The sequence below is a fragment of the Colossoma macropomum genome, unplaced genomic scaffold (genome assembly GCF_904425465.1).
Source record: "Colossoma macropomum unplaced genomic scaffold, Colossoma_macropomum, whole genome shotgun sequence".
NCBI classification, from domain to species: Eukaryota; Metazoa; Chordata; class Actinopteri; order Characiformes; family Serrasalmidae; genus Colossoma; species Colossoma macropomum.
Genome location: NW_023494805.1, coordinates 33,432,945 through 33,454,993, shown reverse-complemented (window position 1 = coordinate 33,454,993; position 22,049 = coordinate 33,432,945). Strand labels below are relative to the sequence as shown.

Below are 22,049 nucleotides of genomic sequence, written 5' to 3'. Positions count from 1 at the left end.
GTGGCATGCTGTGACATAGTGAGAAATTGAACAGTGCTTAGAGTGCACACCTTTATTAAAAATGGTTTAACATTTTTGGATGCTCTGCCACATGACACAGCATATCTGGTGTACGGTTGCCTTAAAAAAAACATGGTGGAATCTGGTTATTGACTTATGGCGTGTGGTTCTAGTACAACGAGTATAACGTGCGAAGGGGATAACGTTGGATACAGAATTAGCAAATTCCCTCCTGGACAGGTATGTAAGCGCAGTGGCCAACTTTGCATAACGAATCAAGTAGATAAACCTTAATGTTTTGGGTGATCCACCTTCATAGAGATGTATATAATTCTTGTCTACTGCATCAAACTCCAGAAGCTAACTAGGCAAGGCTGAAGATGGCTTATTTAAATTTTCACTGAAAAACTTGTAGGAGCTTTACATTACAAAGAAAAGCTGGACAGCAAAGAATGCTTGCCTATTCTTGCAGCAGCAAATTGACACGCCAGGTGTTTATGCTTGTAATTTCGTTATCAAGCAGTTTCACACACGAGCAAAACTAGTGCTAACACAATCACACCCCCCGGACAAAGGAGGCACAGCCAAATGGTGCTACCATACAAAGAAATATTTCTTTCTTTCATACATCCAAGAAAAGAGTTCTTGGATGTATGATTACATGAAAAGTCTCTCTGAATAAGTGAAATCTGTATGTTATCATAATTTGCCAAGTAGAATAAATCAGTACTCTACCAAGAGAGGAGTAGGGCGAACAGTATTTTAGCCTTGTTTTGACGCTTATATCTTTTAGCTAAGCTCTTGAAAGCAAGTGCAAGGACCCTGCAATAAACAAGCCTTATAGCAATGGTATTCACTGTGTTATAGCTATGAAAATGTCTGCACTCAGTCTGCTCTATTGAGATGTAAGCTATATCCAATATATTGATCTTCTCTCAAGATTGTTAGCATGCTATACTTTTATAATCTATATCTAAATAATGAAGGGAATACTTATTAAGCAGCCTACCTTATTGCTAGCAAATAAAGTCATGACAATCCTTAAAAATGCTCGCCAACTCTAAGCGAACTCTGCAGTGCTGATTCTAGGGGCATGCTTAGTGTTGATGGGCAAAAAAGGGGGCAGATCAAGTAAAAAAAAGAGAAATAATTCCAGTTTTGTTGTAGTTAAACTACTTAACTGCTAGAGATTGTGCAACTTGAATTTTGACTAATGCACCTTCAAACGTGTTCTTATCCTCTTTCAGCAGTCCATGTTTGGTTGGCAACAACAGCGTACTCTAAATGAACTACATTTCTTGGAGGAATAATTGTTTATCTTGATTATTGTTAATAATAAATTATTTATTGGAAAGTATTTATAAGCCGCTTGAGGCATTGTGTTACAGTGATTTTAGCACAGGTAAGGGGGTTTTACTCTGCTTCTTGTTATGCCTGATAACAAACATACCTGTGATAATATCACTGTAATGCACAGCCTCTTGTACTTTTTGCTTTATTTTGTGACTCTAAGGATTTTCTTACATTGCTTGACTAATTATGCAGGTGAAAGGTGTCTTCTCAAAATAAAAAAAACAAAAAACATACTGATTACTTGGATGCTCCATGTGCCAAAAAAGAAATCACCAAAGGTAAACATTGAATCATGTAATTTATATACATTTTGGTGGTTAGGTCAGTGGCAGTGTGTGTGATTAGGAAAGGGTTATGTTCCTAGGCGTGTGTCACAATAGTTCTAATGCCCAGGGGTGTCAGAGGATCTTGATCCAGGAACCACAGGCAGTCAGTACTGCACCAGAGGGGGCACCCAAGAGCAATAAATCTCATAGAGCCAAAGCCAACCCACTAGATCTATTCCCAGGGCAAGACTGAGCTTCACCTCACTGAAACAGATCAGGAAAAATGGCAGAAGCAATATAAAATACAGTTATTATCCACCCCAACCATGAGGGCACTTATGTGGTCTGAGGTCAAAGAGGCAGGGGCTCAAGGTATGTCTGTGCACATGCCTAGCTCCCCTAAACTACCAGCACACATGCTACTAGTTTCTGCTTACTGCAGCAATTGACTACAAAGTACCAATTGTTGAGATGGAACAAAAGGTAGAGACGTATCATGACCAAAATAACACCGAAACACCGCGGGAAAAATAGGTCCTCTCCATTTGTTGGTGGATGTATGTATCTGAGCTTGATACTTTAAAAAGCAAATTGCTTATGGATTGGTAATGCAAAGCAAAACTCCCACAACACTGTCAATAACCTACAAGGACTGCGAAGTAGAAGTTGGTTTTACAGACTGATGAGTCAAAGTATTTGCAAGATACAGAGTTGGCGTCTTCACCCAGCATGACTGTCATCGCATACTTCAAGTGCATGCAGTTCTGTTAGGATTATGCATAGTCGGGTAGTCTTCATTTCCTAAGCAAGATTATGACCCACAATATACCTTAAAATTGTACAAGGACTATAAGATGAGAAAAGTATGTGAAGAGTAGCTCAAAATAGTGAACTAGCCTGATCTTTGGTCTTCAGACCTTAATCCATAAAATGTATAAGAAAGGACAGTGAAAGCTATTTCATCTTTTGAGACTGTTTAAGGAGAGCAGAGAAGAAGTTATTTCCTGCTGAACCTTGCTACCTGAATGCTTCATGTATCCAGGATTGAGACAATTTTTCATTTTCTTGAATATTGTTTGGTATATAGTGACTTTATCATTCAGTCTTTATTAATTTTTTGTACAAAAACTTGCAATGTAAATGTGAGAATATTTATTGTAAATACATGCATGTAGGACTGGCATATATCAAAATATTGACATATCCAAAGGCCACACGTTTTATATGGAGACCACTGGAATTAAGTCTCAGATCATTAGTTATTACATAATTTGTCATATGATTTGAGTTTATTAATGCAGCAGTCACTGTAGTCAGTGTGTCCTCAATCAAAAATTAAATATCTTCATTAATATTGTTCCCATGTTCAACTCAAACCACTGACAGATGAGTATATGACGTTTGTGCACGTTTCTTTTTGTGTCTCTCGTCTCTTGGATTTCCTTGCAGGGAAATTAATTGCAGCATAACTCAGCTCCTCTATCTCAGCATTCTATAAAATAAATAAATAAAATTCCTTGAAAATTACTGTAACAATTAACAATAATTTTTTTTTAAATATTGCTATCAATGCATAGAAAATTAAATTACCTCATTCACAGGAGAACTGAAGGGAGCAGATGTGGAATGTGATTGCTCTGGTTGACCTGTAAGAAAGGTGGAACATTAGAACATCTTGCAATGATCATAGTAAAACTAGCATTTACGTCTCACAGTCAGCACTAAAAATGTAGTAGTATTAGGCCTGGTCCATAAAATGAATTGTGTAAAATGATCATAAACGCCACCTAAACAAGATTGTCAGAATATAATAAATGCCTAGTTCCAAGCATCCTAACCAAATGAAAACCATTTTTAAGTGCATGCTTACAGAACATTCACTTGGAAGACATTCAAATTATATGTATACAGTTGTGTACATAAAATAAAACAAAGAAAAGTTATGACAAATGAAACGAAGAAATATTAAAGATTCTGCACTATTTCTATGTCACTATTAAATTTTAAGCATATTTGTGTCTATGACCATGATAGGGCCTTTGTACAAAAATGTTTTTTAATTCTATTTATTTATTTAGTTTTATTTTTTCTACTGAAACTCATATTTAAATGATTCTCAGGTGCTGCAGTCGCACCAGCTTGTGTGCATGCTGTCATTAAATCGAAAGGGGGATTAACACGCATAAATATTGAACATGTTTTCATGTTAAATTTTCTCTTATTTTCTGCAAGATTCTACTAATAACTCAGATTGTTATCTGGAAATATAATTTGTCATGGAATAGTTTGTGTTAATTTAGAAAAAAAGAAAATAATTATTATTAATTATTAATTTCCATTTGATAAATAGCAGTTTAATAATTAATAAAGCACAGATTCTAAACTTAATTGATAACACATCACCTTTGTTATGGCATGAAAAAAATGGAAACCAGAAGTGAAGATTTGAACATGTCAAAGCAAAATGTCAATGAAAGGTTAATGGATTTCATTGTGTAAATAAATATTTAATTAATTTTGTAAATATGTTTTTACATGTAAATAGGAAAACAGTAGTCATTATACTACACTTCTAATGGTCATACAGAATGGTCAAAATCACTTTTAAACATTTAATACATATATAATACACTATGTTTTGTGCTGCACATATAGGAAGATGTAGGAACGGTGTTGACTTACCAGACGTGCTAATATTCCTTTTCTTTGTCCTTGCGCACAAGAGGACTACAATGATAATTACGCATAACACATTCGATGCTGCCAAGGCAATGAGCTTCCAGTACATTTGAATGGTTTCTGAATTTGGATCTAAAATTCAGACATTGCTTATTATTAGCATATGTTATTGTACAACAAATGAATAAAACCAAATATGATACACCAGGAACTCATTAGTGCTACTGCTTACCAGTAATTTCAAGCCTATTCCCTTTCCCAAACAGTATGTCTCCACACATGAGCACAGCACAGTAGTAAGTTCCAGCATCAGAGAGGCTGAGGTTTCTCTTGGGGAGTTTGTAGACACAGCTCTGTGTAGTAGAATCAGTCTCAGAGCTTCTCTTACACTCATCACTCCTGTTTCCATGAGTGTAAATGATTCCTGGATGAGATTCTCCTGATCCATGTCTGAACCAGTACACACTGTGTTCTCCCGAGCAGCTCTCAGTGAGCACTGTACACTGCAGAGTCACAGAGTCTCCTGGATGAATTGCCTCTTTCAATTTCGGACTGTCCTCTGTCTGGTCCATTGAAGGAATTTTATTAATCTGATAATTAAATGATTTTATATTTGGTCCTGGAGGCAGGGATTAAATAGAATTAGCTATAAATATTGCAAATTAACATGTCAACACAAGAAGTGTCAATCCAAAAGATTCTAAGAAGATTTAATAGAATTATCTATAAACATAGTGTGTCTTCATGAACATGTCAATCCAAAATGTAAATGAAAGATGAATGCATGTTATTATGTTACTAATTATGTAAAAAAACAATTTGAATTTAAAGTTCAATAATTTTACTTTTGATCCTTGAGGTACAGATTGGATAGATTTACCCAAGACCCTAAAAATTAGTGAAGCAGGACTAAAAGTAGTACTTTGCAGAATGAGGATGACTAACCTTCATATTTGAGAAATACTCCTTTACTGAAAAAGACAAGGTCATAATCCCGAGCAGCACAGTAATAAATTCCACTGTCGGCTTCCCTTATGTTACTAATTGTCAAAGTAAATCGTGTTCCTTTCTTCTCTGCTGTAAATCGTTCATCATGCCTAAAGTCTCCATGACGAACAGGAGAGGAATCAGCATAGAGAGTCAGAATGCAAGTTGGTGCTTCTCCGAGAGACTGTCTGAACCAGGAAAAGTAGTTTTCATGAAATTCTTCGATTTTGCAGTGTAAAGTTATATCATTACCAGGTATAAATGTCTTCAGTGTTTCAGACTGAATTACAGAAACACATGTGATGATGCCTGAGGGAAAAACAGTCGCCGTGAGAGTTACATTCTATTATTATCCAGATGTTCTTGTCTATATTACTCTAAAATGTTTAAATCTAGTGTAGTTATAGATATTTACTTTCACTGATTTGATGCATTTAATAAATAAAGTCACTTACCTGGTCCTAGAGATAGCATAAAGGTGAGAAAAACTGTAATCATGTCTGAAGACCCTGCTTTACACAAGACACCCCTTACATACTGCTTGCAAGAAGAGTGTGAGTGAGAGATTGGGGTGTCTTTTCAAGGATGATTTAGATGATGTCGACCCAGCCTCATTGGTTGTTTTGATTTCAATGGCAGAAGCCTTTCCTATCATCTCGCATGCTTTTTTCCATTGATCATTTGACCCCGACCCATTACCAGCCATAACAGCCAATTGCATGCAAGCCTTATAGAGGTCAGTAGTAAGTTTTAAATGCTTTTTCTTTTTCAGTGTTTGTAAGTGCTGGATTGTAAGTCTGTTTACTATTATTGGTGAGCTTCCCCAAAACTCTGTATTTTCTGAATATTTTAGAACACAATAATTGAGTATATGAGTGTATGTCCAGTTAAAGGTGCATTTTGTCTCTATTTGTGATGGGATTCATTTTACTTAGGTTTTCACCATTGTTTTTTTTTTTCAGAATCACATTTGGTAGGTCGATTTTTCAGCGCCTTCCTACTCTATTCTGATTTCCTAAGGGTCCCAAGAAAAAAAAGAGGCCTACAATCACTAGCAAATGTGACACAAACATGTGTGTTTCTTACATTTTCATGGTAAAGCACTTTTAGTAGTTTGATCTTATGTAGTCAGTATAATTGCACTTTTTTGTTCAGTAGTTTTATTCAGTCTAATTAAGAAAATCAGCATCATAGCAAGGGGAAAGGGTAATATAACAGTTGAACAGAGATATTGCAGAGACGTAATGAGAAAAAAAAATACTCCAAGCCACAACTGAATCAGGATATTAGCGGGAATGATATGCAAGATTTAACAAAATAAATAAACAAATGAGTGTGTATATTATGATATGAGAAACAAATGTGGATGATTAGTGAGATGTGCCAGAGTGGCACCAGTGCAGAATGGAACCAAAAGACTTGCATCATTTTGTTGTTGGTGACGTAATAAAGAACTTACAAGGAATAAGGAACTCTGGGCCTAAGCTGTTTTGCCTATGGGAAAAATAAATGCTGTTTTGGAAAAGCACACCCTGTGGTGAACAAAAATGTTCTAGAGAATAGATTTTGTCTACTTTTTCCTGAGAATGTCATTTGGACCTCAGAATTATGATGTTACTATGTAGTCAAAGTTACTACGTTTCTACGTAGTCGAAGTGATATGGTGACCAGAGCTGTGTGTGTGTGTGATGTTTGGTTCATTTGCATTGCCATAAGCCAGAGCACTTTTAGTAATTTGATCATTATCAATCTGTACCAAAAGGCAGTCAGTATGACTGTGCTGTTTTTTTTTTAGTCTAATCAAGAAAATTAGTATCATAGCAAGAAGCAAGGGTCAGGAAACAGGTCAGGAGAATGAAAGATATATTCATTATCATTATAATCACTGCAGTGACCCTGAGCCAGCACCAACAGGAAACGGAGGGGAATCAGTGCCGGAAATGCAGCCATTCATGGAAAACTGCATTGTTGGCTAAATGGGGTATCAGCACAGCCTGTGGATAAAATGCAACACTGAGGGGACAACACAGAGACAAAAGCTTCAGCATGCTGGGTAAACATGGATGTAAGTAAGCCTGAAGCCTGTCACTGGTGAAAACGAGCCCTTGAGGGGAAAAAAGTTGACTTATGATTCGGCTCATATGAGACCCATGTGACTTGGGGCTGGATTTTCTGTGGTTGGGGGGGCACTGTATTTGAATAGCAAAACACTTTGTGCAGGTCAAACAGAGCTCATCCATCCACCTTAAGCATTGCAACGAATGGATGGCTGATGCGGTGGAGATCATTGAGTTGCCAGTGGAACCATTATGGTCCTCTTGAGGAACCTCCCCGTTCGGAAGGAACTGAACACACAGCCTCTAGGCTGTGGGTGGAAACACTGTAGGCTAGAGGCGATGCTGGAGAAATACTTGAATGAGAAGGACTGTATTTACACTGACCTGGTAAAGTACCACCTTGACACTGGCATGGCTACCCCCATTCACCTCCACCCCTGGAAAAAGAAAAGTCAAAAGAAACATCAGTGACAAGGGTCATTGGGACATCTAGTAGCCCCTGGTCAGCACAGCCATAGTGATTAAAAAAGGACAGTTTATGGTGGTTTTGTGTGGACTGTCACTGCCGTCATGGTGTTACCAAGGTAGATGCATCTCCATTGTCTCACATTGATGATGTTCTTTATCAAATTGCATTGTTCATCTTGCTGGATTTATGCAGCAAGTATTGGCAATTGGTGTACATGTCAGAGAAGTATTTGAATGACCTTCTCTTCCACATGCTTTGATTTTTTGGGGGGGGATTTTAACCCAATTTTCTCCCCAATTTAGTCGTCGCCAATTCCACCCGCTAGTTAGGACTCCCCCAGTCACACGATACTATCAGCGCTAGGAGGGTGAAGGCTAACACAGGCTTCCTCCAAGACCTGTGAAGCGCCACCGCATCTTTTCGAACTGCTGCTCACGCAACGTCACCGGACAGCTGAACGCGCTCGGAGGAAAGTGCCAACCGTCAGATCTGTTACGTCAGCTAACAGATGCCTGCGCTGACTAGCATCGCGTTAAGTGATGGGGGGAGAAGGAGGGGCCATCCTACCCACCCAGAGAGAGCGAGGCCAATTGTGCTCCCTTGGACTCCCGGCTATGGATGGCTGTAGCATCACCTGGAATTGAACTCGTGATTTCCTGATGATAGGGCCAATGCTTAGATGGTTACGGCACTTGGAAGCAACATGCTTTGTTTTGTTGAGCCATTAAAATGCCAGGGGGAAATACTCTTTGCCATTCAAGCCAACAACCTGAAGCCAGACCCCAAGAAGTGTAGCAGCTGCCCTTTTAATTGATCCTTGTGGTCAAGGTTGCCAGTGTTATGATATCAAATATGCAGGAGCATTTGCTTGCATACAGCATGTGAATAGAAATATTGCGATTTTGAGTACTTCATGAATGTAATTCAAATGGCATGATAAATATATGTAGGACAAAATGTATATGGTTTGTAACTACAGAGCATGATGGCAGGCATTTTTTGAAACAACTTGCATTTTTTCTATAGCCTACAGAAAAATAATTTTAACCTATAGCTTGATAGTGGCAATAAAATAATGCCACATTCTGAGAAGTCTATTGAGAGTGAATGAGACACTTTTGCTTATTGTTACTGCAGAATCATAACATGAAAAAACTGTACCACAATCTCTGTTCTAATTCATCCCAAAGCTGTTTGATTGGGTTGAGGTCAGGGCTCTGTACAGGCCAGTCAGGTTTTTCCACACTAAACTCACCCAGTCATGCCTTTATGGAAATGCTTTGTGCACTGGGGCTCAGTCATGCTGGAAAAGAAAAGGGCCTTCCCCCAACTGTTGCCACAAAGTTGGAATCATGCAATTGTCCAAAATGTCTTGGTCTGCTGAAGCATTAAGATTTCCTTCACTGGAACTAAGGGGTCTAGGCCAACCCCTGAAAAACAACCCCCTAGCATTATCCCTCCTCCACCAAACTTGGCACAATGCAGTCAAGCAAGTAATGTTCTTCTGGCATTAGAGAGACTACCAGATAGAGAAGTGTGATTCATTACTCCACAGAATAGTTTCCACTGCTCCAGAGTCCAGTGGCAGTGTGCTTTACACCCCTAACCTCCATTTGGTATTGTGCATTTTGATCTTAGGCTTGTGTGTAGCTGCTCGGCCATGTAAACCCATTTCGTGAAGCTCCTAATGCGCAGTTCTTTTGCTGATGTTGCTTCCACAGGCAATTTGGAACTCTTTAGTGAGTGATTCAACAGAGGAAGGCAATGTGTGCTTCAGCACTCAGTGGCCCCACTCTGTGAGTTTGCGTGGTCTACTGCTTCTTGGCTAAGATGTTGCTCCTAGATGCTTTCATTTCACAATAACAGCACTTACAGTTGATGGGACTAATAGCCTTTCATCATTTTGTTGTTGGTGATGTAATAAAGAACTTACAAGGAATAAGGATCTCTGGGTCTAACGGTTGTCATCTAAGCCACTTTGCCTATGGGAAAAGTGAATGCTGTTTTCAAAAATGGCACGCTGTGATGAACACAAATGTTCCAGAGAATATATTTTGTCCTATCTACTTTTGTCCTATCTGCGACTGCAAGGCCATGTGCTTAGTTGTATGCACGCATGTAGCTGAAACACCTGAACAATATAGGAGGGGTGTCCCAACACTTTTGTCCATATAGTGTATATACTGTCATACTGTATTTGTTCCATCCTCAAACACAAAGGTTAGCATAAAGGCTTTCAGATTTAGCAATGCAGTTAGTTAGCTTTGCAGGGCTGGATCCCTAATGAAGTATAGACTGACTTTATTGTATATGCCACTTCCTCTAATTCTGCTAATTTTGCCAGAATACATTGTATACTCTGACATATAATAGGAAAGCATGATGTTGTTAACATTCCACCACCATTTTGTTGCCATACATAAAGAGTATGGTAGAGGTTATAGTTTTAAAAGGTTGTCATGTTCTTTAAGGAGGTCAATTATAATTTGGATTTGGCATTCATAGAATATTAAAAGATAGATCAAATGAAATGTGCATGCTTTGTGGCCTCACTGAGGTGGCAGATTGAATTGAACATGAACATCCCCTTGATACTACATTGAAATCCACCAGCGTTAACTTGAAATTTTACTCTCAAACAAATAAAATGAACGTAGTACTTCACAGTAGCACTTCAACGAGTACTGTTTAAAAACAATATTATATGGGCTGTTCAAACACATATTTTTAAAAAAGTTCATTAATACCATTGAGCTGAGTCTTTATCCTTGTCAAATAAAAGAGCATAAGAGCGCAGTTCAGGAAATGTGGTTGTAGTATTATGTCATCTTTAATTTGGCCATAAAACTGTAATGAAGCTAGTAAGAGAGAACAATATTACAAATGTCACATGAATTTTGCCATCTGAGTGATTGTTGCCACTTAGCTTAGCCCTTTGCCTTCTTCTATAAAAAAATGACCTGTTTTAAATGACCTATTGTACTTGATGAATGAGAGCTGAGAAATGATTTTACTCATGTGTTTTTCCCAAGACCAAAGTCATTTTTCACTCTGAAACCTAACGCTGTGGTCTGAGGAAGTTCTAAAATGAACCCTGTACAACAGAGGTGGCTTATTGTACAGGCCTGATATCTGTCTGCAACGCAGAACGTGTTTAACCAGCGTCACTCTGGCCTAACCTCTAAGAACAGAAATGAGAAATACTGAACTAGAAGTGTCTCTATTGAAGTCTTAAGAAGAACAAACAAGCCCTTTGGTGAGTTCAGCCAGCAGACTTAGACCAGTTAACTGTATGTCCAACCAAACACAAGCACAGATTGACCCCAGGGGGTTTTGCATCCCTGCCCTTTTTGACCTCAGACTGTACAAGTGCTCTCTTGAACATTGTGTGTAATAATTTGTGTGTATTTTGGATGGCTTCTGTCATTGTTCAAAATCCATTTTGTTGAGGTATAATTGACTCAACCACACCCTGGGAATTGAGCTAGCATATTAGCTTGAAGTCCACAAACATCATTGCTCTTGAGCATCCCCTCAGGTGCTGTATCGGTCACATATGGAGATTTTGCCTCAGTCACTTCCGACCTGTCATGCACCACCACCTGCCAACAAACCAACAAAAAATTAAGGAGTGCCATGCTATATTTAACGGCAACCAAATATGTATTTCATTAGGATTACTAATAACTTGCTAAAATAAGCTATACTCATTGTAAAAACAGATATGTATGTGAGATTTTATAAGCATGTAACTCACTTATTCAGAGCAGTCTGTGATGTTTTACCAGTACAGTAGGTAATGCTACGGCCCAAACTTAAGCTTCTTGATGTGTAAAGCATACCTCAACTTTCATTCATGTTCAGGGTGCCCATTTTTCCCCTAGAGTCCCTTCAAAAATGCTTGCCTTTAACATTGAAAAAAATAAAAATTAATAAATAAACTAAATAAAAAAATCTTAACGAATGAGTTGCAGGTAAAAGTCTGAAAAAAATCTGGCAAACAAGCAATTAAACAATATCAAAGCAAATTTAAGTGTGCATTTTGGCACAGGGACAGCAAAACATATTTGTTGTGTGTAGGGCCAGTCATGAGTGGCCTTAACAGTTAAACTCAAAATGCTGCAGAAAAGCCAATCAATCACAAAAACGCAGAGATCAAGTTTTATTTGTATCATGTTGACTGTAATGCAAGTGAAAGTTTAAAAAGAAAATAGGTTGAGCCCACCCCCAAACCCAACACACCCCCACACATATAATTTGGTGCACTGTAGCCGTTGGACTGTGGAACAAATCACATGAAAAAGATACAGTGTCACACTTTGAAGTGGTTTTAGCAAATGAATTTGGTGTGAAATTAGACTATACTGGCATTGTATTATTGTATGCTAACTGCCACTACAGCTTGAAGTACCATTTGAAGAGTTTATCACACACTTTACTCTGAAGATGATGTGTCACATTCATGTCAGTACATGTTTATGTAAAACACACCACAAACATGAGAATGGCTTTTATACTGTCCATATTGTCAAAGGGTGTAGAGTAGGTACTCATTATAGAAGAGTAAACAGTTTAAAGACGTCAGTAGCTTTGGGCTTTTGACCTTGGTTTTCAAGGTTTTGAGGTTTGATTTCCTTTTTGTTTGCTGTGCGTACAGTGGTCCTGGTTCTTTGCTTTAACATATCTGAAATCACTCACAACAAGCTTGGGAGTAACTAGTAGCAGACCTGACCTTAAAACCCCTTGCCTCATAGGCCTACTTAAAATATGATGTGCTTTGTTGTATTCATTGATTTTAATCTTGGGAAACTGGGCCCAGTTTCCCCAAAGCATTTTAGCATTACGGCATTCAGTGTGATGCTCACTCTCCCATTCTGTGACGTATCAACAGAAACCAGACGCTCGCGGAAGTAAAAGATGCTGGCGTTTAATAATACTAGGCGAACAAACCGAAAAAGGGCAGAGCAAAAGACGAAGTCAAAAATACAGGCAAAAAGTTCCAAAACACAGAGCAGTCCGTAGAGGCAAAAGCACAAAAGGGAAAAGACAAAAAGGCAGAGTCGATATACACAAAGCAAAGGTTCAAACACGGGATAAAGGCAGTCAGTATACAAACGCTCGGTAGTTCAACAGGAAACAATACCTCGCACTGAATTAGACTAAAGCCCGGGCTTATAAAGTAAACTACACAGGTGCTGCCAGTTAATATTCAGGTGATTTGGAGCGCTGATTGGAACGTAAGCCAGTGTCAGAAGTCACGTGATCTCCCATAGAATTGTGGGCAATGGAGTCCGAGTCGGACTCGGAGTCCGAGGGAAGTTGCTGAGTCATGTGATGAAGTCAGTTTCTTTCAGAGAGTTCACCGAATGCGTGACACATTCAAGAATTATCTTTGTGCTAAGATGCTTTTGGGAAACCCAGCTCTGCATAACTGGTTGATAGAGTGTAACAATGCATTTATAGTCATCTGCCTTAAAGGGGAATTCCACTGATTTATTGAAAATTTTTGCATGATTCAGTAGTTCAGATGTATACAAAGTCATTCAGAGTGGTTTGATGTGAATCGCTCCTTGCTACACACTTAAAAAAGATGGTTCCTCATGGGTTCTTTAGTAAAGAAAAAGGTTCTAGATAGAACCATTAACACTTGCAGAACCATTTGCACGAATAAAGGGTTCTTTGCATGGTGAAATGGTTCTTCAGTTTGATGGAGAATGTGTTGTATATGGTTCTATATAGAACCTTTTTGAAAAGGGTTCTATATAGAACCAAAAAGTGCAAAGAACGCTTTAAACATACAAAGCGTTGCGTTAAGTGTTCATGGTACATACAACCATTTTCTTTGCTAAAGAACCTTTGAAGAAGCATCATTTTTAAGGGTGTAGAGAAACTTGCAGACTCAGATTTCTTTACAGTGGTTTTGATAGGAACCAGGGGTCATGATAGATACAGCACAAATATAGTCATTTTATTTACTCTCTAAACCACCAGTGAAACTGCACGTCTTCTGAGGTTTATATGTAATGTTAAAGTTTTCTTTTGGGAATATGTGGCCATAGAATGCCAGCATGTATCTGTCCTTATTATTTTGTTTACACCCAATAAATATGCCAGCTGTCCTTTACCTTATGTAAACATTTCGTTTAGCATGGATCAATAAAAATGCTCTGAAGTTATCCATAGTAAAATCTCATTACATTAACTTACATTACATTGTCTTTCCCTTCTTCTGAAAAGTTACCATTTTAGAGATACGGGGTTTTGTTACGATAGCGATTAAGATCTGAACATATAGCGAGAGGTAGCACTGTGAAAAGAAGCCCGCCAGTTAAGCTCATAGGTTGCTGCAGTCTGTTACTTTGTGCACAAGCATTTGATACCTGTTTTTTTCTCATGCTAAGAGCTCGCTGGAAAGTTTTGACCACAGAGATGCGAAAGCTACGGCAGGGCGGTCTGATCTTTCCATTCCATATGTACACCTACAGGTTAACCGCAGGTCAAACTGGCGGGCTTGAGTGTATCGCGTAGGCAAAGTGCAAGTCACACCTAGCCTCGGCCTCTGCAAGCATGCATCGGCAGTCGTGACGGGGAAGATGCATGCATGTCTTTGTGCACCTTACATGATAGAGAAAAATATTTCTATTAATTTCCGAAGTAGTTACTATTTTTACAGCTTACCAGAGATAAAGTTCCACTACATTTTTTTCCCCAAATTTCTGTATAAAGTGCTTTGTGGAGCCTTCATGCAGGCATAATGTATAGAACTCAGTACTTGCAGAGACTTTGGCTCTGTCCTCTTTAACTCATTAAAGTCTTCCACTAGAGTAGTTGAGTTGAATGCATGTCCACATCGGACAGTAAAATGCATCAGCATGTGGAATTTCTGTGTGCTATCATGTTTTCTATTGCTGAATAAAAGAAGCATAATGCTGTCTTTATTACTGGATGCACAGTGATGGTTTCTAAGTGAGCATGTGCATACATTCAGAACAAAATTCAGACTGCTGAGCTTTTTTTATCAATGTGTTTCATCAAAGTAACAATAAAAGATGACTTAGAGAAGTATATTCCTATTCCTGTGTTTGCTTGCTCTAAAAGACAGTTCATGAGACAAGCGAGATATAAATCTAAGAATCGTTGGCCTTTATTTTAAATCATGTTCAAGTAAATTAGTAGATTAAAAGGCTGAAATATTTTTAGGGTAGGCATCAAAGGATTAAAACTCAAGATAAGTGTTTTATTTTATTTATTTATTTTTTTTTGTCATTGAAATGTTGACCATGCATCAGTGTGTAGCGTTCACTTTATAAATCCATCGAGCAACCAGATGTAATGATCATATTTTTCTTGTTCACCTTGTCTTTCCGGCTCTCAGCAGCAGGGGGCAATAGTTATCCACTAACTAAGCAAGCAGCACTTCCACTGTGGGGGATGTGCAGTGCTTTCCCATGCCTTGACCCCTTGCACTTTTTTTCTAGGTTTACTAGGTTTTCTGGGGTAGTTCTAAACACCAGACTGTTTGAATACATTATTAGGTAAAACAACTAATACATATTTGTAAGAAAAGCAAACTGATGCTGTTATAATGAGGGGATACAAAGAAAATGGTAGACACAGAGCAGTTTTCATTGCTTATTAACTGTGATCACAATTAACTGTAGCATTCGTAGTAAAGTCCAGTATTCGAATATGTGTCGTTAATATAAATGCCATGCATTCATGGTGATGCACTGTACATACACTGTGTTTATGTTTGTATATGTTATTTACTGGCTACACAGCAACCTCCCAATGGTATGGCAAAGCATGAGGCCTGGCCAGCTTCCCTCCACAGCACAGAGATCCCTTTCAGTGTTGTAGCATGAAATACTATGTTAACTTCCATGCCCATGTAATGAGTGGCACAACACATCGCTTAGGGGCCCATTTCATGTAAAACTGAATTTGCCTGACTTTTTTTCCTCACTATGTAAACATTTGTTAACATCTCAAAAAGTATCAATATACAGTCCCCAAAGTCCTGGACAAATAAACTGCAATAACAGATTGTTTTGAATGTACTTTTTTGTGTTTTTGTGTCATGTTAAAAAGAAATCTAAACGTTTTTGGTGCATAAAACCACATAAATGTAATAAGTGGGCCTCAGGAAAAAAAAATAATGAGAAAAATATAGGCTATGGGCCCTTTAATCCCATTTAACTACCTTGTGCTTCTAGGACGTCATGGTATTACTCTACTTTAATGCCCCTCTGCCTGCAATTACCCAGTAACATTCATCAAAAGCGACTTATTTACCTTACCAATTTTAAAAAAAAAAATTTATTTCCTTCATTTAATCTTTAGAAACATGCAAAATCGTTTGCCTTCCATGGAAAATTACACGGCCGTCTTAAACATAGTTTAGCGTCTTTACTGCCAGAGGTCAGCAAAACATTTTAAAGCCGTTACATGAGAGGTTAGATTTGCTTCTATTGTTTTTAAGTCACAACTACTGTGATCAGTCAGTAAACAAGGTGGGGTATTTTTGTCTCTGCTAATGGAAAAACAAGTGAGGTGTCATTGGTGAGAAGAGTGCTTTTGTGGTTTTGCTGTTTTGAAAGGTGTAAAAAAGAGCAGAGGGTCAGTTCCACGAATGAACAAACAGTCAAACCATGACAAACACATGCACGCACACACACACACACACACACGCACACGCTTGTTTCGGGTCTCGGCCTTTTGAGAACGTTCTTGTATAAAACGGCCTTTGTTGCACAAATCAATGTTAATTGTTTCAGCATTATTGTGATACTGTGCTTTTAATAACTAAATGATTAATCTAAAAATGAAAGCTTATTTTATAATATTTACAATATTTATAATATTTATAATAATAAACTATATGTATAAAAGCAAAAAAATCAAAAACATTATTAGAAGTCATGCATTTCTAATGTTATGTGCTTGTAACTGGTTGAAATGGCCCTCAGTGATGTAAATCACCCTTAATAATGAATGTGTCATGTTGATGCGCTGAAGTGAACTCCAGCACGGCTCACTGTGCTCTGAGCTGCTTCTTCCTGTCCTTCACTCTACAGGAAATGATGAAATCCTCACCGTCTCCACCTCTTCAGTTAAGCCCCACTCAGCCTGTCACCTTATATGGTGGTATGCTGCTGCCTTTTGACCAACAGCTTGTGGTCTGCGGTATGGTGGGCCTGAACAATCAGATTTTCTTTCACACAGAAAAAATCTTCTACTGAGCAAGAATAAACACAGAAAGACCACTTTAACCTTAGAGAAAAAAACCACTACCAGTACTACAACCACTAATAATAATAATAATAACAATAATACTAATACAGGAGATAAAGCTTGAAAGTAATAGAGGAAACTATGAATATTAATTTAACATATGAGACAACGACACAGATCAGAAAAATATAAATACCAAAGAGAATTTTAATTGAACTTTAAGTTAAAGACATACATTTTCAAATGTTTCTTAAAAGTGTTACTGAGCTTGGCTGTCTAATAAAAGGTGGAATTGAGTTCCACAGTTTAGAGGCATGATAACTGAACAAGGCCTCTCCAAGTTGTCTGTATTTAACAGAAGATATCTGCTGAAGACCAGTATCTGCAGGTCTAAGATCACATGTTGGAACATAAACAGACAGACATTCTGTGAGGTAAGCAGGTGCTTTAAGGTCATTTAGAGCCTTAAAAACGTGTAGCAGAACGTTAAAGTCGACCCTAAAAGATACAGGCCATTGCAGTTCTTTCAAACGGGAATGAGATTATCTCTCTTTTTGTTTTTCTTGGGATTCATGCTGAGGCAGTTTGTATGAGTTGTAGAGGAAGTATTGTTTTAGGAAGCCCAGTCAGAAGAGCATTACAGTAATCAAGTCTACTTGCAACAAAATGCATTAACAAGTTTCTCTGCGTCCCTCTAAGATAGAAAAGGCTGAACTTTAGCAATATTTCTCAAATGTTAAAAAGCTACTTTCGCTAAGATTACATCCAGGATTTGTACCTTAGGTTTGGCATACGAAGCTAAAGAGCTGAGCTTCTCATTAAGCATTTTTCTCTGAGTTTATAAGCCAAGGATCTGTGTTTCAGGTTTTTCATGATTTAGTTTAGTCCACTGAGAAATATCTGACACGCACCTGGTAAGTCTGTCAACAGAGTCTTGATTATGAGAAGAAATGGAAATATATAGTCACGTGTCATCAGCATTAGTTTTGAAAATTGATAGTACGTTTCCTAATGACATCACCTGGAGGTAACGTATATGACAAGAAAAGCAAAGGCCCTAAAAATGAACCAGAAATGTTCGTGTTTGATGAATGATTTCACAGTGAAACCAGGAACTTTCAACTAAACGTGATTTAAACCGTTCACAAACATCCGACCCCTTATTCAAGACAATGGATTAGAATCTTGTGATCAACTGTATAAAAAGCTGTGCTGAGATCCAATAAGACCAAAACAGAATGATTTTGTGCATCAATGCAAGGCTTTATTATCACTCTTCGCAAAAAAAGGGGTTCTATGACTTGCAGAATGTTTTCTGTTGCTAGATAGGACCATTTGTAAAGGTTAAAATTGTATACAGTAGGTTTTCTATCATAGAGAAGAAACATTTAACCACAGACATTTTGCATTCAAGTGGTTCTTTGAGTTGTCATGGTTCTGTGTATATCCGTTGCTTTTACTAAAGAAGAGGAACCACCTTTTTCTAAACTTTTCTACTTTTTAAAGGAAGAATTATTTCTTTTTAACCATGCCTACTATGTGGCTGCTTTACTGTGGGCATTACTGCTATAATATACTGTAGTTCATTCTGTGGTTAAACACATGAAGTACAAAAAGAGGAAATATAAAAAAGGAGAAATACAAGAACAGTAACACTGCAACAAAAAATGTTTCATAGGTCATGGAAAATTTCCTACAAATCAGTCCTCAGCTAGGATAAAGGTTGAAACTGCAGTACATGCCTTGGTTCTCAGAGATCAGAGATTAAACTGAAAGAAAAAGGATACAAAGAAGCTGCTTCATTAGGCCTCATATGGTAGCTGTTAGTGATGCTGCATTCAAGAATTCATAATGAATGGACCAAATGAGATGCGGAATTAAAATCTCATTATACTAACGTAGATTAAAGATGTTGTTTCCCTCTTCTTAAAAATCACCATTTCAAAGATAGAATGTATTGCTACAACAGCAGTGACTTGAGTTGAAGATTCTGTCCTGGTGTGAACTATGACATGTGTACTGTGTCCCTGTCCATGGTGCTGAAATGCCCTCCCTTTGGGCTACTGTGAATCCATATGCAATGGAGTGAAGAAAATAAAGAAAATTAGCTTGATTAATGTGCAGTATCCTATTATGTATATGTGTAATTTGATTTTCTTTAAATACTTCTTCAGTGTTTGAACAAGAGTCCTACACAAATGGAAGACTAAACGCTAATATCTCAATTTCAGTGGCAAAAACAATAACAGTCAGCAATAATTGAAAACAGAAAACAGGCCTGAGAGCAGGTAATATTTCTTAATTTATTAGTTGTTTGTAAATATTCATGGGCTATTTGTTCATCTAATGTTTGCATATGCAGCATGCACGGTTTTAATGGGGTGGCTGGGGTGGCCAGCGCCTTTTCAGGGTTCTAGCCCATTAGTTTCCAGTTAGCATGTTAGCTCAGGGCTAGGACTCTAGTTTGCAGTTAGCTTGTTACCTTGGGGCTAGGGCATTAGTTCATGGCTAGCATGTTAGCTTGGGGCTAGGGAATTAGTTTATACAAATGACCTCATAGCTGTAGTAGAATGTCCACTCATCACCACTCATCACATTCAGTGCTGTGGTAGTTAAGCTGATAAGTCCTGTTTTTGTTTTTTTTTCTTGAAATCACACCAGATTTGATTATATTAAGTTTTGTGTTTCTAGGCTGCTAAGAAACCAGTCTGGTTGGCTGAGGCTAAACTCCACTTTATCATACTAAAGTATGTAATGTTCTACTTTAATATTGTTAAACACTCTAATAAACCAAGAATCAAAACATTAACACATGAACACACCCTAAACACACATCTAAATATCTATGTTGATATTTTAGACAATTCTGCAGAATTCCTTAAAAATCTTACAGTAAACTTCCTGTAGTTTGCTACATGATACTGCGCAATTAAATATTTCATGAGCAAGAAAATATCACAGATTATAATTAATAAAGTAATTGTTATTATATATAAAGTAATTATATAGTAATAAATAATATAAAGTAATTATATTATTATAGTACTATAGAAATCTCATAGCTTCTTATAGCATTACTACAGTTCTTTTTTTTAAGTGTATCAACATGAGGGACATTTTAACATAAAGCTGAAAATGCAGCTGCAATTCCAAAACATGCCACTAGAGGTGTACTTGTAAAAGACTTGTAAAGTGCAGGTCTGACAGTGCAGGTCTGAAGCTGGCGCTGTTGCTCTGCCGTTGGATTTTACTGGTTAGAGCAAGAAAACACCCAACTATGCAGCTCAGAAGTTTGTTTGCCAGGGCCACTATTAGGGACTATTGATCTAACTCTTAGAGGGATTGTGAGTCAATGGAATTCATATATCAGTGCAAGGATATGGATATTTTTATATCATGTACAAATACCATAAATGGTGTGCTTACTCAGACACAGTCGTATGCAAAAGTCTGGGCACCTCTGATCAGATGACACGTGTTGTTGATTTTCTGTGTGAAAATAAGTTAACACATCCTCTGCAAAAGTGACATTTTATATGTTAAACTCAGGGAATAAATAGAAATTGTGCTGCAAAACAGTAAACAAAAGAAGAAACTAAAGAATACCAGCAAAACATGTTATTTGACCTGTGGTCAAACTTTTGCATATGACTGTACAGTTTTTAGAATTCTTTATTGCATCATTTATACCAAGATAATACTCAGTTATAAAGATTTATTAAGAAATAAAAGTCCAATTCTTCAGTAGGCCCAGGCTTCACAGAGTAGCTTTAAAGTTCATGTGTTTAACACCTTGTTTTGGTGCACCAAAGGAGGCTGCTGGACGTCAGAGAGCAGAAGTGTGAAAGCCACGGAGTGACTTGTTTTCCATTCTAGTTCACACTGTCAGCTTCAACTAAAAAAAGAAAATAAGATGTGGCCTGTCACTGTTGAAATATCACACATTCAAATGCTCTGCAAAGTGAAGTCAGTACAAAGTGAACTGACAAGCAGTTCTTGATGTTCGGTCTAAAGCTTTTCCTACAATTACTTGAAATATTCACCTTGAAAAGTGTTTAAATGTGTATTTTTGGGTTGTCTGGCTCTCATTGGCCCTGTTGTTCCTGCTCTCAACAGAGGAGCATGGGGGGCAGGGGAGGATGGTGGGAGTTTCACATACATGACCTCATCCTCCAAACTTAACTCATTGTTCTTTATGAGTATGTTTATACAAAGACCAAAAATAACAATCGTCAGAAAGCAGTTATAGTTAGAAGGGGCATTTCAGCCCTGACTGCTTTTTGAATAAAGCACAAAACAGAGCAGCCAGTCAAAACAGGACCCCTTTACATATAAAAGTCTTAAAAGCACATCAACAAAAACCAGTCTGTTTGTTTCTAAAAGATAAAGAGAGGTTGAAAATAAATGGTCATGTAAAAATGAATTACGACTGTTTTGGTACATAAATCCACACAAATATTGTAAGAGAACCTCAGGAAAAACAAATTATGAGAGATGTAGGATATGGGCCCTTTAGTAAAACAATTATGATAGTGAAGTAAAAGGTATTTGTGAAAAAGACAGTTAAGACAAGGTTTACACATTTCTGCAAAATTAAATTTGAGATTCAATATGTAAACAAAGCTATTTATGATGGTTTGATGTGAAATGCTCCACTCTTTCAGAGTCAGAAGAATTGTCCACAGTGGTGGTGATGGCAACCAGGCATCCTAAGCATTCAAGGCTTATAAAAGCTACACCAGAGAATGATAAGGCATAAAATAGTTACAGAGACACTGCCTGCTGTTTAAGACATTGTTTTAATGCATCAATTTCACACTGAACCACTGTGAATAACTTTGCTTACATCTTGATGGCTGATTAATGCAGAAATTTAGAAAAATCTGTGAATTTACCCTTAAAGACTTCATTCATTTACGTGAAGTGGCTAAATGCTACAGCAACATTTAGAAACTAGTGAGAAACTGTAAGAGAAACACTCTGGATGTTGAAGATAAACGTTGT

General features: G+C 37.6%; 1 protein-coding gene across 1 annotated transcript; it reads right to left on the bottom strand.

Annotated features, from left to right (window-relative positions):
* Window positions 1-2,789: 2,789 nt before the first annotated feature.
* Window positions 2,790-5,818, bottom strand: LOC118825880. The gene is made up of 6 exons (XM_036596732.1): window positions 5,741-5,818; window positions 5,244-5,594; window positions 4,531-4,917; window positions 4,302-4,430; window positions 3,210-3,265; window positions 2,790-3,111 (listed from the first exon to the last, which is right to left on the bottom strand). The coding sequence occupies exons 1-6, from the start codon at window positions 5,781-5,783 to the stop codon at window positions 2,986-2,988; spliced, it is 1,092 nt and encodes a 363-aa protein (XP_036452625.1). The 5' UTR covers window positions 5,784-5,818; the 3' UTR covers window positions 2,790-2,985.
* Window positions 5,819-22,049: the final 16,231 nt, after the last annotated feature.

What these genes read in the sequence shown, in the direction of transcription:
- LOC118825880 (XM_036596732.1), bottom strand. Translation starts at nt 5,783, where the DNA reads ATGATTACAGTTTTTCTCACCTTTATGCTATCTCTAGGACCAG. An exon ending in AAGGAATATTAGCACGTCTG is followed by an intron (nt 3,266 to 4,301) that starts GTAAGTCAACAC and finishes CCTTTCTTACAG; the next exon opens with GTCAACCAGAGCAATCACAT. An exon ending in TCAGTTCTCCTGTGAATGAG is followed by an intron (nt 3,112 to 3,209) that starts GTAATTTAATTT and finishes TTTATTTTATAG; the next exon opens with AATGCTGAGATAGAGGAGCT.